The 15,734-nt window shown below is 36.3% G+C and overlaps 1 protein-coding gene across 2 annotated transcripts in view; it reads right to left on the bottom strand.

The window, feature by feature from the left end:
- Positions 1–9,136: 9,136 nt before the first annotated feature.
- Pdcd6ip (programmed cell death 6 interacting protein) overlaps positions 9,137–15,734 on the bottom strand; it is a 70,225-nt gene continuing 63,627 nt past the window's right edge. For both annotated transcript variants that reach the window (XM_020167181.2, XM_020167182.2), the window contains exons 16-18: positions 15,510–15,636; positions 14,103–14,290; positions 9,137–12,660 (exon numbers count right to left, since the gene is read on the bottom strand). In XM_020167181.2, coding sequence (XP_020022770.1) covers positions 12,486–12,660; positions 14,103–14,290; positions 15,510–15,636 — 490 coding nt within the window. In that variant the 3' untranslated portion in view covers positions 9,137–12,485. The remainder of the gene's footprint in view (positions 12,661–14,102; positions 14,291–15,509; positions 15,637–15,734) is intronic.

Here is a 15,734-nt window from a genome sequence, read left to right as displayed (position 1 = left end):
AAGACATACTAGAGGTACTCAATGAGAATTTTATAGAGATGATACTGGATAGGGTCAACCAAAATTACAGGAGACACTCAATAAATTCCAAGACAACAAAAACAGAGAATTTGAACAAGCAAAAGAAGAAATAAAGGAAACCATAGAAGCACTGTATAAACACCAAAGTGAAACAAAGACACAATGAATAAACAGATAAATGAACTCAGGACAAAAATAGACAACATTAAAGAGGAAACCACCCAGGATATGGAAAACCTCAGAAAAAAGAATGAAACAGAACTGCAAAACAAAACAGAAGGCCAATCCAGCACAATAGAACAAACAGAAGACAGAATCTCAGAACTTGAAGATGAAATGGTAATTAAAGGAAAAACCGAAGAACTATTAATTAAACAACTCAAGACCTGTGAAAAGAAAATGCAAGAACTCACTGACTCCATCAAAAGACCGAACTTAAGAATCATGGGCATCAAAGAAGGAGAAGAGGTGCATAATGCGTAATATACTCAACAAAATAATAACGGAAAATTTCCCAAATCTAGAGAAAGATATTCCCATACAGATGCAAGAGGCCTCCAGGACACCAAACAGACCAGATCAAAATAGAACTACCCCACGACATATCATCATTAAAACAACAAGTTCAGAAACTAAGGAAAGAATAATGAAGGCTGTAAGAGAGAAAAAACAAGTAACATACAAAGGTAAACCCATCAACATGACAGCAGACTTCTCAACAGAAACATTAAAAGCAAGAAGAGCATGGGGTGACATCTTCTGGGCACTGAATGAAAATAACTTCAACCCCAGGATACTCTACCCAGCAAAACTATCACTCAAAATAGATGGAGCAATAAAAGTCTTCCATTATAAGCAGAAACTAAAACAATATGTGACCACAAAGCCACCACTACAAAAGATTCTGCAAGGGATCCTGCACACAGAAAGTGAAACCCAACTTAACCATGAAAAGACAGGCAACACCAAACCACAGGAAAAGAAAAAGCAAGACAGTAGAGAGTAACCTCAACTTAGGTACACACAATCAAACCTTCAAACAACTAAGACAACTCAATGACAGAATCACCACATACCTATCAGTACTAACGCTTAATGTTAACAGACTTAATTCACCCATCAAAAGGCACTGCTTGATGAAATGGATTAAAAAGGAAGATCCAACAATTTGTTGCTTACAGGAGACTCATCTCACCGACAGAAATAAGCATAGGCTTAGGATGAAAGGCTGGAAGAAGATTTACCAAGCCAACAGGCAGGAGTAGCAATACTTATCTCTGACAAAGTAGACTTCAAACCTACATTGATCAAATGAGATAAAGAAGGACATTCCATACTAATAAAAGGGGAAATAGACCAAAAGGAAATAATAATTATCAACCTTTATGCACCCAATGTCAATGCACCCAATTTCATCAAACATACCCTGAAAGACCTAAAAGCATATATAAACACCGACACAGTGGTTGTGGGAGACTTTAACACCCCATTATCATCAATAGATAGGTCATCCAAACAAAAACTCAATAAAGAAATCAAAGATCTGAAATATGCAATAGATCAAATGGACCTAGTTGATGTCTACAGAACATTTCATCCAATTTCTACACAATGTACATTCTTCTCAGCAGCCCATGGAACCTTCTCCAAAACAGATCATATCCTACAGCACAAAGCAAGTCTCAGCAAATATAAGAAAATAGAAATTATACCGTGCATACTATCTGATCACAATGCAGTAAAAGTAGAACTCAGTAACAAAAGTAAAAACAAAAAACATGCAAACAGCTGGAAACTAAATAACTCATTACTTAATGAAGAATGGATCATTGATGCAATAAAAGAGAATTAAAAAGTTCCTGGAAGTCAATGAAAATGAAAACACAACCCTCCGGAACCTATGGGACACAGCTAAAGCAGTCCTGAGAGGAAAGTTTATAGCCATGAGTACATATATTAAAAAGACTGAAAGATTCCAAATCAATGACCTAATGATACATCTCAAACTCCTAGAAAAACAAGAACAAGCAAATCCCAAAACAAATAGAAAGAGAGAAATAATAAAAATAAGACCTGAAACAATGAAATAAAAACCAAAAAAACCATACAAAGAATTAATGAAACAAAAAGTTGGTTCTTTGAAAAAATAAACAAGATCAACAGATCCCTGGCAAACCTGACTAAAATGAGGAGAGAAAAAACCCAAATTAGTAGAATCAGCAATGCAAAAGGGGAGATAACAACAAAAACCATGGAAGTCCAGGAAATCATCAGAGACTACTTTGAGAACCTATATTCAAATAAATTTGAAAATCTTAAAGAAATGGACAGATTTCTAGATACATATGACCATCCAAAACTGAACCAAGAGGAAATTAATCACCTGAATAGATCTATAACACAAAATGAAATTGAAGCAGCAATCAAGAGTCTCCCCAAAAAGAAAAGTCCAGGACCTGATGGATTCTCTGCTGAATTCTATCAGACCTTTAAAGAAGAACTGATACCAACCCTCCTTAAACTGTTCCATGAAATAGAAAGGGAAGGAAAACTGCCAAACACATTTTATGAAGCCAATATTACACTTATCCCAAAAACAGGCAAAGACACTTCCAGAAAGGAGAACTACAGGACAATCTCCTTAATGAACATTGACGCAAAAATCCTCAACAAAATAATGGCAAACCGAATTCAACAACACATCAAAAAGATTACTCACCACGACCAAGTAGGCTTCATCCCAGGGATGCAGGGGTGGCTTAACATACAAAAATCAAGAAATGTAATAAACCACATTAACAGAAGCAAAGACAAAAACCACTTGATCATCTCAATAGATGCAGAAAAAGCCTTTGATAAGATCCAACACCATTTCACGATAAAAACTCTAAGAAAACTAGGAATAGAAGGAAAGTACCTCAACATTATAAAAGCTATAGATGACAAACCTACAGCCAGCATTATACTTAACGGAGAAAAACTGAAACCATTCCCTCTAAAATCAGGAACCACACAAGGATGCCCACTATCTCCACTCCTATTCAACACAGTACTGGAATTCCTAGCCAGAGCAATTAGGCAAGAAGAAGGAATAAAAGGAATACAAATAGGTAAAGAAACTGTCAAAATATCCCTATTTGCAGATGACATGATCCTATACCTTAAAGACCCAAAAAACTCTACTCAGAAGCTTCTAGACATCATCAATAGCTATAGCAAGGTAGCAGGATATAAAATCAACATAGAAAAATCATTGGTATTTCTACACACTAACAATGAGCAAACTGAAAAAGAATGTATGAAAACAATTCCATTTACAATAGCCTCAAAAAAAATCAAATACCTAGGTGTAAACCTAACAAAAGATGTGAAAGACCTCTACAAGGAAAACTATACACTTCTGAAGAAAGAGATTGAGGAATACTATAGAAAGTGGAGAGATCTCCCATGCTCATGGATTGGTAGAATCAACATAGTAAAAATGTCTAGACTCCCAAAAGTAGTCTACATGTTTAATGCAATTCCCATCAAAATTCCAATGACATTCATTAAAAAGATCAAAAAATCTACCGTGAAATTTATATGGAAACACAAGAGGCCACGAATAGCCAAGGCAATACTCAGTCAAAAGAACAATGCAGGAGGTATCACAATACCTGACTTCAAACTATATTACAAAGCAATAACAATAAAAACAGCATGGTACTGGCACAAAAACAGACACGAAGACCAGTGGAACAGAATAGAGGACCCAGATATGAAGCCACACAACTATAACCAACTTGTCTTTGACAAAGGAGCTAAAAATATAAGATGGAGAAATAGCAGCCTCTTCAACAAAAACTGCTGGGAAAACAGGTTTGCAGTCTGCAAAAAACTGAAACTAGATCCATGTATATCACCCTATACCAAGATTAACTCAAAATGGATCAAGGATCTTAATATCAGACCCCAAACTCTAAAGTTGATACAGGAAAGAGTAGGAAATGCTCTGGAGTTAGTAGGTATAGGGAAGAACTTTCTCAACGAAACCCCAGCAGCACAGCAACTAAGAGATAGCATAGATAAATGGGACCTCATAAAACTAAAAAGCTTCTGTTCATCAAAAGAAATGGTCTCTAAACTGAAGAGAACACCCACAGAGTGGGAGAAAATATTTGCCAACTATACATCAGACAAAGGACTGATAACCAGAATATATAGGGAACTTAAAAAACTAAATTCTCCCAAAACTAATGAACTAATAAAGAAATGGGCAAGTGAACTAAACAGAACTTTCTCAAAAGAAGAAATTCAAATGGCCAAAAAACATGTGAAAAAATGCTCACCATCTCTAGCAATAAAGGAAATGCAAATTAAAACCACCCTAAGATTTCACCTCACCCCTGTTAGAATAGCCATCATCAGCAAAACCACCAACAGGTGTTGGCAAGGATGCAGGGAAAAAGGAACTGTTGGTGGGAATGTAAACTAGTACAACCATTCTGGAAAAAAATTTGGAGGCTACTTAAAAAGCTAGACATTGATCTACCATTTGATCCAGCAATACCACTCTTGGGGATATGCCCAAAAGACTGTGACACAGGTTACTCCAGAGGCACCTGCACACCCATGTTTATTGCAGCACTATTCACAATAGCCAAGTTTGGAAACAGCCAAGATGCCCAACCATCAACGAATGGATTAAGAAAATGTGGTATCTATACACAATGGAATTTTATGCAGCCATGAAGAAGAACGAAATGTTATCATTCGCTGGTAAATGGATGGAATTGGAGAACATCATTCTGAGTGAGGTTAGCCTGGCCCAAAAGACCAAAAATCATATGTTCTCCCTCATATGTGGACATTAGATCAAGGGCAAACACAACAAGGGGATTGGACTTTGAGCACATGATAAAAGCGAAAGCACACAAGGGAGGGGTGAGGATAGGTAAGACACCTAAAAAACTAGCTAGCATTTGTTGCCCTTAACGCAGAGCAACTAAAGCAGATACCTTAAAAGCAACTGAGGCCAACAGTAAAAGGGGGCCAGGACCTAGAGAAAAGGTTAGATCAAAAAGAATTAACCTAGAAGGTAACACCCACGCACAGGAAATTAATGTGAGTCAACTCCCTGTATAGCTATCCTTATCTCAACCAGCAAAAACCCTTGTTCCTTCCTATTATGGCTTATACTCTCTCTACAACAAAATTAGAAATAAGGGCAAAATAGTTTCTGCTGGGTATTGAGGGGGCAGGGGGAGAGGGAGGGGACACAGTGGGTGGTAAGGGAGGGGGTGGGGGCAGGGGGGAGAAATGACCCAAGCCTTGTATGCACATATGAATAATAAAATAAAATAAAAAGAAATTTGCACAGTAAAATGAACATTGATCTTTGATAGAAAAGACATCAAATTAAAACAAAGCTCACTGAATATTTCTACAAGGAGTTGAGCTAATGTACTTTTGGTATGGTGTTTTCTGGGAGCTCACTGGCTGTAGGAATTAAGTGTATAGAAACTGGAAAGTTTGACTCCAGAAAGGGTTTTAATTGGCTACAAACTGACTGCCAGTGGCTGAATTCAGCACACAGAGTATTATGTAAAAATTTTAATTCATTGCCAATATTTAAAAAATCAGATTTCACATTTATAAATCCAGCTTTCATGCTTGATTTAAAAGACTATAGTATTTGGCAAATTGAAGACAGTTTCTTTACAGCTATTGGCTAGACTAGAGCAGCCACTGACCCCTGAGGAGGGATATTTGTGCATCACAGTCACTGTCAGAAAGTTTCCTCAAAATCCCATTTTAACCTGGCCCGCGGAGACTTTTGCATGTGTGAACCTAGATCTAGATGAATGAGCAGATATCATTGTTTTTGGATTATACCTTTTGACCAATTCTAGCTAGCAGTCAGCTTAACATGAGTTTTCAGATTGTACATTAAAAAGCCAATAATTGATTTCATGAAGCAGAAAAAGTCCATAAAATGGCATGCTTGGCAACTGAGGCCAATAGAAGAAAGGGACCAGAAACTAGAGAAAAGGTTAGTTCGAGAAGAATTAACTTAGAAGGTATCACACATGTACAGGAAATCAATGCATGTCAACTCCCTGTATAGCTATCCTTATCTCAACTAGCAAAAACCCTTGGTCCTTCCTATTATTGCTTATACTCTCTCTTCAACAAAAGTGGAGATAAGGGCAGAATAGTTTTTGCCCGGTAGCGAGGGGTAAGAGGGGGTAAGGAAGGGGGTGGGTAAGGGAGAGGGCGGGGGGAAGGGGGGAGAAATGACCCAAACATTGTATGCACATATGAATAAAATAAAAATTAAAAAAAAAAGAAGGATGAGGACCTGAGTTCAAACTCCAGTACCACCAAAAAAAGAAAAATGAACTGAGAAAGAATTTAGGAAAACAATGCTATTCACAATAGCAACAAAAAAATGAAAATACCTAGAAATGAATTTAACAAGGATGTGAAAGTCCTATACAATGAAAACTATTAAGCACTGAAGAAATCAAAGAAGACATTAAAAGATGGAAAGATCTCCCATGCTCATGATTCAGCAAAATCAATATTGTAAAAATGGCTATGCTACCAAAAAGAATCTGCATGTTCAGCAATCCCCATAAAAAATTCCAGTGACTTTCTTCATACAGACAGGAAAAAAAAATCAACCCCCTGAAGTGCATATGGAAGCACAAAAGACTTCGAATAGCCAAAGCAATCCTGAGCAAAAAGACTGGTGCTAGAGGTATCACAATACCTGACTTCAAACTCTTCTCCAGAGCCACAGTAACAAACACAGCATGGTACTGGCACAAAAACAGACATGAGGACTAATGGAACAGAACAGAAGATGTAGATACAAACCCACACAGCTATAATCATTTGATTTTTCACAAAGGAGTCCAAAACATACATTAGAGAAAAGATAGTCTCTCAAACAAATGGTGCTGGGAAACTGGATATTCACATGTAGAACATTAAAACTAGATTCCAGTCTCTCACCTGTATTAGCATCAACTCAAACTACATCAAAGATCTTAGCGTAACACATAAAACTGTGAAACCACTACAGAAACAGGGAATACATATAATAACTTTATGAATAGAACTCCTATAGCTGAGCAATTAAGAGAAAGTATTGACAAATGGAACTGCATCAAACTAAAAAGCTTTTGCACAACAAAGGAAACAATCACCAGACTGAAGAAAGCCTATGGAATGGCAGAAAATCTTTACAACTATCCATCTGACAAGGGATTTATAACCAGAATTTATAGCGAGCTCCAAAAACTAAACCCACAAAGAATCAACAACCCAATGAAGAAACAGGCAAATGAATTGGACAATACTCAAAGTGCGCATGGCCAATAAACAAATGATGAAATGCTCACCATCCTTGGCCGTAAAGAAAATGCAAATCAAAATGACACTGAGGTTTCACTTCACCCTACTCAGAATGACTATCATTGCTAATACAAACAACAAATGCTGGTGAGGATAAGGGTAAGACGGGAAAAAGGAACCCTTGTCCACTATTGGTGGGAATGCAAATTAGTGTAACCACTATGGAAAGCAATATAAAGGTTATTCAAAAAATTAAAACTAGACGTATGATAAGATCCCAGCAATACCATTCCTCCATTATAACCAAAGGAATGTAAGCCAGGATGCAAGAGAGTCACTTGCACACCGTGTTTATTGCAATACCATTCACAATAACTAAGCTTTGGAAACAGTCTAGATGTCCTACAACTGATAAACAGATTAAGAAAATGTGGTATATTTACACAATGAAGTATTATTCAGCCATAAGAAGAATGAAATTATGTTTTATGCAGGTAAATGGAACTGGAGATGATGTTAAGCTAAGCCAGGCTCAGAAAGGCAAAGGTCACTTTTTTCCCTCACATGTGAAAGATAAATCTAAAAGATAAACGTATGATTATACACACACACACACACACACACACACACACACGAGAGAGAGAAAACATGACTGTAACAGTGGATCTGTCTGAGGGGACTAGGTGGAGGCAGGAGAGGAAAAGATAGAGCAAATAGTATCAAAATACATCTGTATGAAGATGGTATAACAGTGTTCTGAAAGCTGTTGAATAAAAAAGGAGTAAGGTAATAGAAAAAAGAAAACAGAGGGAATTATTCTAATTAAAATACATGTATGTGTGACACACCACAGCAAAACCCCCTTGAACAATCAATATATACTTTAAAAAATGAAGGATGGGAAGGTAAAACAGGTCCTGTACTGGGGTGGATAACAGTTGCAAGGAGGGGGATAAAAGGAGAAAGTGAAGGAGGGCAAATATCAATGTGCTTTATGTGCATGAAAATGGAGAGTAAAACCTGTTAAAATTGGTTTAAGAAGTGGAGAGAGGGGGATAAAGGAGAATGATGGAGGGGGTGAAGCTAATCAAGATACATTGTAAGCACAAACATAAATGTCACAATAAATCCCCCTGTACAACTAATACATGCTAATAAGAATGTTAAAAAGAACACTGGAGAAGCAGAAAAAAACTGTATTTTAAAAGGTGAGCATATTTTGCTACCTCCCTCCTCTGACCAACTGATTATGGTAATCTTCCTGATCATTTACAAAAATTAGCCCAAACAATACCTCTTAAAAACAATACATATCTCCAAGAACTGAGGTAGATCAGTTAATGAAAAACATGGTTCCCATGGCAATTAAATCAACTGACAGCTATTTTGAAAAGAAAAAATTAAAGTCTTCCTTTTGTAGTCTCACGCGTTTAATCAAAATGGGTATGTTTTTTGTAATTTTGTAATTTTGTTAAGCAAAATTACAGAAACTAGCAGGTACAGGTGGCTCACACCTGTAATCCAAACTACTCAAGAGGCAGAGATTAGGAGGACTGAGGTTCAAAGCCAGCCCAGGCAAATAGTTCATGAGACCCTATCTTGAAAATACCCAACATAAAAAAAGGGCAGGCAGAGTAGCCCAAGTGGTAGAGCACCTATCTAGCAAGCATGAGTCCCTGAGTTCAAACCCCAGTATCACAAAAAAAAAAAAAAAATTACAGAAACTATTGAGCTGAAAGAAACACTTTAAATAAGAATTCATACTCCAAGGAAGTAAGAATCTTTCAACTTTTATTTCTAGGATACATTCATCTGGAATCTTTTTGTTTCTTTACAATTTTCCCCCTAAGAGAAATGAATACAATAAAAATATAATCCAACTACCAGCAATGTTTGCAACCAGAAAAGAATCTAAAATCTCTGGTGTGATAATATAGGATTTTTTTAAAAATATAAACTTCATACCAGAAATAAAGCCTGAATATTCTCTTTCTTTAAAAATATAATTTTTCCTTCTTTGCTTTCATGTAAATCTTATAATCAACCATTTAGTTCTAAAATCTAATTTAAACCAGCAATTATAACACTACGACAGGCTTTTTCTCCTGCTTTGTATCCTGTCCTATACTGTGAATCAACTAGTAATTGCAGAAGTCTTTTAAAAATGAGATGCCACTGGGTTGTAGCAACTCTTCAAGATACACTAATCATAAAAAGAAAAAAAATCCCCATTAGCAAATTGAAACCTACAGAATAAATTATATTTTATCCTGCTTATGAAATTAGAAAATGCATACAAAGCACTTTGCAAACTGTAAAGCTCTAATGGAAAACATTTTAAAATCTGTTTTGACTGAACAGGCTGCTGACTGGGACAGAGCACTGGGGACAAAGACTGTAAAGCATGTTCATTTTTCTGTAACTCATTACATTTGGGGGGCATTAAAAACTTCAAAAAAGATGGGGTCTGGGTACAGAGATAGCTAACAAAGACTTTGCAGTGAAATATGACTACTTTTCTCAACTGATAATAAAGACCAAGAAGCATGGGAATAGCTCTGCTTAGACCAATGCTTTGCACCAGACTGAGAAGTCAGACCATCTGCCTCTAACCAAGAACAAGAAATAGAAGTTAAACAACTTTTCTTCCAGTTCTAGCTAGGTCCTCTTTGCAGAGCTTCGTTATTTGAAGTACAGTCCATTTTGTAACAATATTTCAAAGCCCAACATCAATAGCTTGAGGTCAGTTCCCAAAATCTGATGGGGGTGAGGGGAAGCTTAACTGTAAACTTGGGAACAACATACCAGAACCACAGAGTAAAACCCTCCTATCTCCAAATAAATAGAATTACCCATAAATTTTTAGAATATTTTGTGGAACATAGGAAGCTAAGCAAAAGATTAAAAAGTTTGGTAACAAAAACAACCCCAAAGGGGACTTCCTTGTTGTTGCTAGAATGTAAAATAAACCTAAGAGAAGGCTCTTTTCCATGTCTCCTTCTGAAACTAGGCAGGCCAGTGAAGACTGCAGAAACGGTCAACAGAACCTAAACAGGTGATCAAAGGAAAATATCTTTAACATTGTAAAGAGTAAGTGAACTGACAAGAGAGGACAGATCTGGGCTGCTACATAAAAGGCTTTGCTAATAGTTGAGGAATCAGGTGTGCTGGGAGAAAACTGCCACAGGGAGCTGTGAGGCTCCTTTCCTAGGGTTTCTGAGCCATCCTCCTGCCAGATTTCTGGAAGTAAACCCGGCTTGGCACAGGGAATGGACTAACTGGCCTTACACTGCTCTTTTGGCCCTCTGATGCATTTAACCCCTTCCTTTAGTGCCCTCTTTCCCCAAGAGAATATTCAGGCCAATTTTTTGTTTTTCCTTGTTTCTGATTAGTAAGAAGTATAAACTAGCAATTTGGGATATCTCTAACTCTCACTGGTTGTTTTATGCTAATATATCTCTACTGGTGAGAATGTAGAACTTAAATGGCATTTACAGAGGAGTCAAACAATCCCATCTCAGACTTTTGATGAATCCAAAATAGTAAAACTTATCAATGATATATTTTTTTTAAAAAAAGCTATTTTTGCCAAGGTTTAACGACTGGACTTTAAACCAATTTCAATATTCCAGGTAATCAGCCATGTATATTGAATCAACATGTCTTTGTGTTTCCCACATACAACAAAGTAAGATTCTTTAAAGTATACATATATTTTTAAATCAATTTACTCCCTTTTACAATCATATCTTCAGTCTTAACATTTAAAATATAAATCTAAATTATCAATGAAAACAGTGGACCAAGAGACATCATTTAAATGAAACAATAATGCAAAAAAAGGTCAACATTAAAAACTCAGAAATAAACATAAATTGATTCATTAAAAATCTGCTCATATACCTCAGGTGTTCAGAAACAAACCTCACACAGAACAGACCCCACTGTAACTCTGGACAGCTTGCGTCTTTCTCATTTCTCATTCCGTATGCTTCTTTTTACTAAGGTTTATACAGTGACTACATACCCTCATAGCAGAGACTAATATCAAGTACACGGTCTATTTCAAAATTGGTATATGTTCCCAACAGTTATCTGCATGCTCCCTAAATTATAAAATAGCGTAATTTTTTAGGAGCCCAAAAAAAGGGGGGGTAAGATCTATGAAAACACATTGTATATTAAATGTTACTAGACAGTAAATTGGAATAAAGAAATAGAAGGGTGCAGTAAATTTCTGCCCAACAATTGTATTGTATTAGACAGTACTGTCAATGACATATATTTTAAGCAGATTATGAAAAAAATTGAAAGAATTATTACCAGAATTTGCATGAATCCCAGAGAAGCTAGCAATAAAATATTAAATACACATACTTATTTGTATATTTATTTGAAGAATCTTTGGTAACAATTGCATGTTTCTTCTACTTTATAGGACTTTTTAAAATAAATGCCAAAATTAACTTATTAATCAGCATATGAAAGGTAAATTATAGTACTATCCCTTTTGGTTTTCCTATGTCTTGAACCTGACTATTAACTTGCACTGTCTGTGCACTTAAACACAGTATGTTTAACTTGTGAACATACAAAATGAGAGACTAGTACCAGAAAGAAATTAGACAATAATGAGAATCAATGACAAAACATAACAATGACAACTGTTCTTAAGCAATTTATTTTTAAATTATAAGATTTACAATGCACTGATTATGCAAAATATCATAAAGGAAATTAAACCAAATCAATAAACCAAAAGAGAAAGAAAACTTGAACCATCAGTATCTGATCTCCCCAATGCATCTTATGTAGAAAGTAGGCTAGTTTCAAACTTTTCACTTGCAGGTTTAATTTCTCATCTTCAACTTTTATGAACTATAATGTAATTTATTTCAAATCTTATTATACCTAGTATTTATACTGCAATAGCAGCAAAATCTCATATATGCAATCAATTGTGGAACTGGGGCACAGCTTTTAGCCGCAGACAGAAATTACACACTGCATTCAGTACAGTAAAGTACATTATATTAACCAGAGCGTAGAGTTTAGTACACTTATTGCAGGGTCGGTATTTCTTTCCCTCTGAACTGAACCAGCTGAGCTTCTGAGCAGAACTACTACTGCTGTGGATAGTAAGACTGCTGTGGGGGCTGAGGGAAGGGGTATGAAGGCTGCTGGGGTCCTGGGTATGGAGCCTGTCCGGGGCTCTGGTGATAAACAGGTGGATATGGCATATTGTACTGGCCGTACGCGTAGGGATTGTAGCCCATGGGCATGGGCATTTGGCAATACCTGATGGGAAAAGAAAACAAAAACACTGGGTTGGTAAATCAAATACTAGGAAATGAAACAAACAACTACTATTCTAAAGCCAATTTTAAGAAAGCCATTTTTCTCTGTTTTTCAGTCTATTAGAGAACAGTAGTAAGAAAAGGTAACAATTTCAAGGTACTTGTTAGAGAAAAATATTCCTTTCCTGTCACTAATTAAAATCAAACAATATCAAGCCAAGTGCAGTGGCTCACATCTGTAATCTCAACTACTTGGGAAGCAGCAATCAAGAGGATAGCAGTTTGAGACCAGTGAACAAAAAGTTAGCAAGACCCCATCTCAACAAAAAACTGGGCATGGTAGAGCATGCCTCTCATCTCAGCTATGCAGGAAGCATAGGCACTCCAGGCCTGCCCAAACAGAAAACCATCAGACCCTACCTAAAATAACAAAAGCAAGAAGGCTAGGGTTGTAGCTCAGGCAGAAGAATGTCTGCTGAGCAAGCACAAGACTCAGTTCAAATCAAGTACCACCAAAAAAATTTTTTAAAAGAATATCAAATGTTTAATACTATCCAAAAAGTAACACTTTGAGAGAAATAAGATTAAATATTCAACTATTAAAGAAAGAATAAAAAGGATCCTCCTTTTTCTTCCCTTTGCTGTACTTGGTATTGAACTCATGCTAGGCAAGTATTCTACCACTTGAGAGACATCCAGCCCAAGATTTTCATTTTAATGTGGCAAAATGAATGCTCTAAATACATTCCTGTTCTTCAACAATCAGTATTCACTGAAATGCACATGAACTTACTGCTCATGAAGTTCTGATATTTGTAAGACAAAGTATACTTTCTAAGTAAAATTTAGAGCATATCTTAACAAAAGGCAGCCAAGTGTCTGGATTTTTAAAATTAAGAAATTACTATGAAGAAAGCTTGCTGGAGATGTAGCTCAGTGGTAAAGCACTTGCCTAAAATGTGCAAAGCCTTGGGTTCAATCCTTGGCACCCCAAAAAAATACAAAAACAAGAAAGAAAGAAGTTGCCACAAAGAAAGCTAACCTTTAAGAAGAACATTCTGTAACTAGGTAAATTTCTATTCAACAGTTTATTAAATACCGAGATTTCAAAGGTATGTTAACAAGGCCCTATCAAGCTTGCTAAGAAAAGGCACCTGTTTATCACCAAGAGAAGTCATACTGAATTCCACACAGAAAAAATGTGTTTAACATAAAAGTATAAAAGTAACATGCAAAAAATAAAAATATACATTTAAAAAGCCTAGGAAATGGTATTCAACTACTCAAATAAGTGACTGTCACATTATTTTAATTCCTAATAAGATGATAATGTAGCTTATTCATTTATAACACTTCCATCTAGGGCAAGGGTGAACTTGTCTTTAAAAAGTTAACCAGAGCTAGAAAATAACATTATTGGGATATATGATATTGCTGTCTTACCCGGGATATCCTGGATAGGTAGGGTAGGGTGGTCCCTGGGCCTGTGGAGGGGGAGCTGAGCCAGGGGTCTGTGATGGAGCTGGTGCAGTAGTCCCTGTCCCCACTGGAGCTGGAACAGTAGCAGAAGGAGCTCGATTTGCTGAAAGCACAGGAGGTGGAGGCCGGGCTGGGGGCTGGGGCTTAGCAGGCTGTAAGAAAAAAGAAGCACTTACTACAAAATATTTCATATGTCTATCAAACTGCTATTAATTAAAATAAAATAAATGATAATTTATTTTACAAATTATAATTAAAATAAATGATAATTCCCATTCTTAAATATTGACTTATTACACTAAAAATGTACCACAGGAGAAGAATAATCCTCCAATTTATGATAGCCACTAGTCTTTTCCGACGCCTAATAATCTAACCATTTACTGCTTCCAACAGTGGTAAGACACTTAAGGTGGAAAAAAGTATCAAGGTAAGGCTTATTACTGTGATTTCATCCTCCCAGGTCTCAAACTCTTTCTATAAAGATCTTCAAACATCTGCAAACTTAAAAAAATAACAAAACAACCACACACCTACCAATGAAATTCAGTTAACTATTAACATTACTGTATCTACTTCATCTACAGCTATATCCACATATTTATCTACATATTTGCAGAGCCACTGGAAAATAAGTTGCAAACTTTTGAACACCAGCCCTCCAGACATCAGCCCTCAAGTCCTGATAAAGACAGTCTACAAAATCACGGTAGCGTTTTCACCCTAAGAAAATTAACAATTATTCCCCAGTATCATTGAATATCTACTCCAGATTCAACCTTCTTTTTTTGTGTGTATGTGGGTTTTTTGTGTGTGTGTGTGTGTGGTACTGGGGATTGAACTCAGGGCCTCATGAATGCGAGGCAAACACTAAACCACTGAGCTATATCCCCAGCCCTCAACCTTCCCTTTCTTTCACAAAAAAGCTCTTGTAGCTGTTTTAATGAATCAAATTCAAATCAATGTACATGTACTGCATTTAATTATAATGAACCTTTTGGTTATTTTAATCCAGAACGCCACCTCCTCCCTTTTTTTCCTATGTATTTTAGAAAACACCAATCCAAGTATCTCATACTTCTCATGTTCTAGATTTGTCCAATTGTTTCCTAAAGGCACTGCTTAACTTTTTAATCACAGTATTTGCTATAAATAGAAAGCTCTAACTTCTTGATTAGACTCAGCTTAAACATTTTTTGCAAGAATTTACGAGCGATGCTGAGTCCTACATATTGCAAAACATCAGAAGGTTGAACACTGACACAAGTGACCACTAGATCCCTCCAATGTAAAGTCTGCTTATTCCTTCACAACAGGCAAGCAGTCCCTAATGTCACCTTTCATCCTGAAAAATGCACATGGCTTACTAACCGGCATGGTTCTTGGAGCTGGTGTTGGAGGAGCTGTTGCATGTCCCCCGCCTGCTGGAGAAGACTGATATGCAGGGGTAGGAATTGAAGGAGCGCTAGGTTCTCTGGCAATGCTTTGCTGCAAATCCCTAAAGACAGAGCATTATAATTTCACACAATGAAAAAAAAAAAAAAATATATATATATATATATATATATGTGTATGTATATATAATATATACATAAA

This window comes from Castor canadensis, chromosome 5 (genome assembly GCF_047511655.1).
Source record: "Castor canadensis chromosome 5, mCasCan1.hap1v2, whole genome shotgun sequence".
Classification (NCBI taxonomy): Eukaryota; Metazoa; Chordata; class Mammalia; order Rodentia; family Castoridae; genus Castor; species Castor canadensis.
Note: the sequence above shows the minus strand (reverse complement) of the source record. Positions and strands in the feature narration are given on the sequence as shown.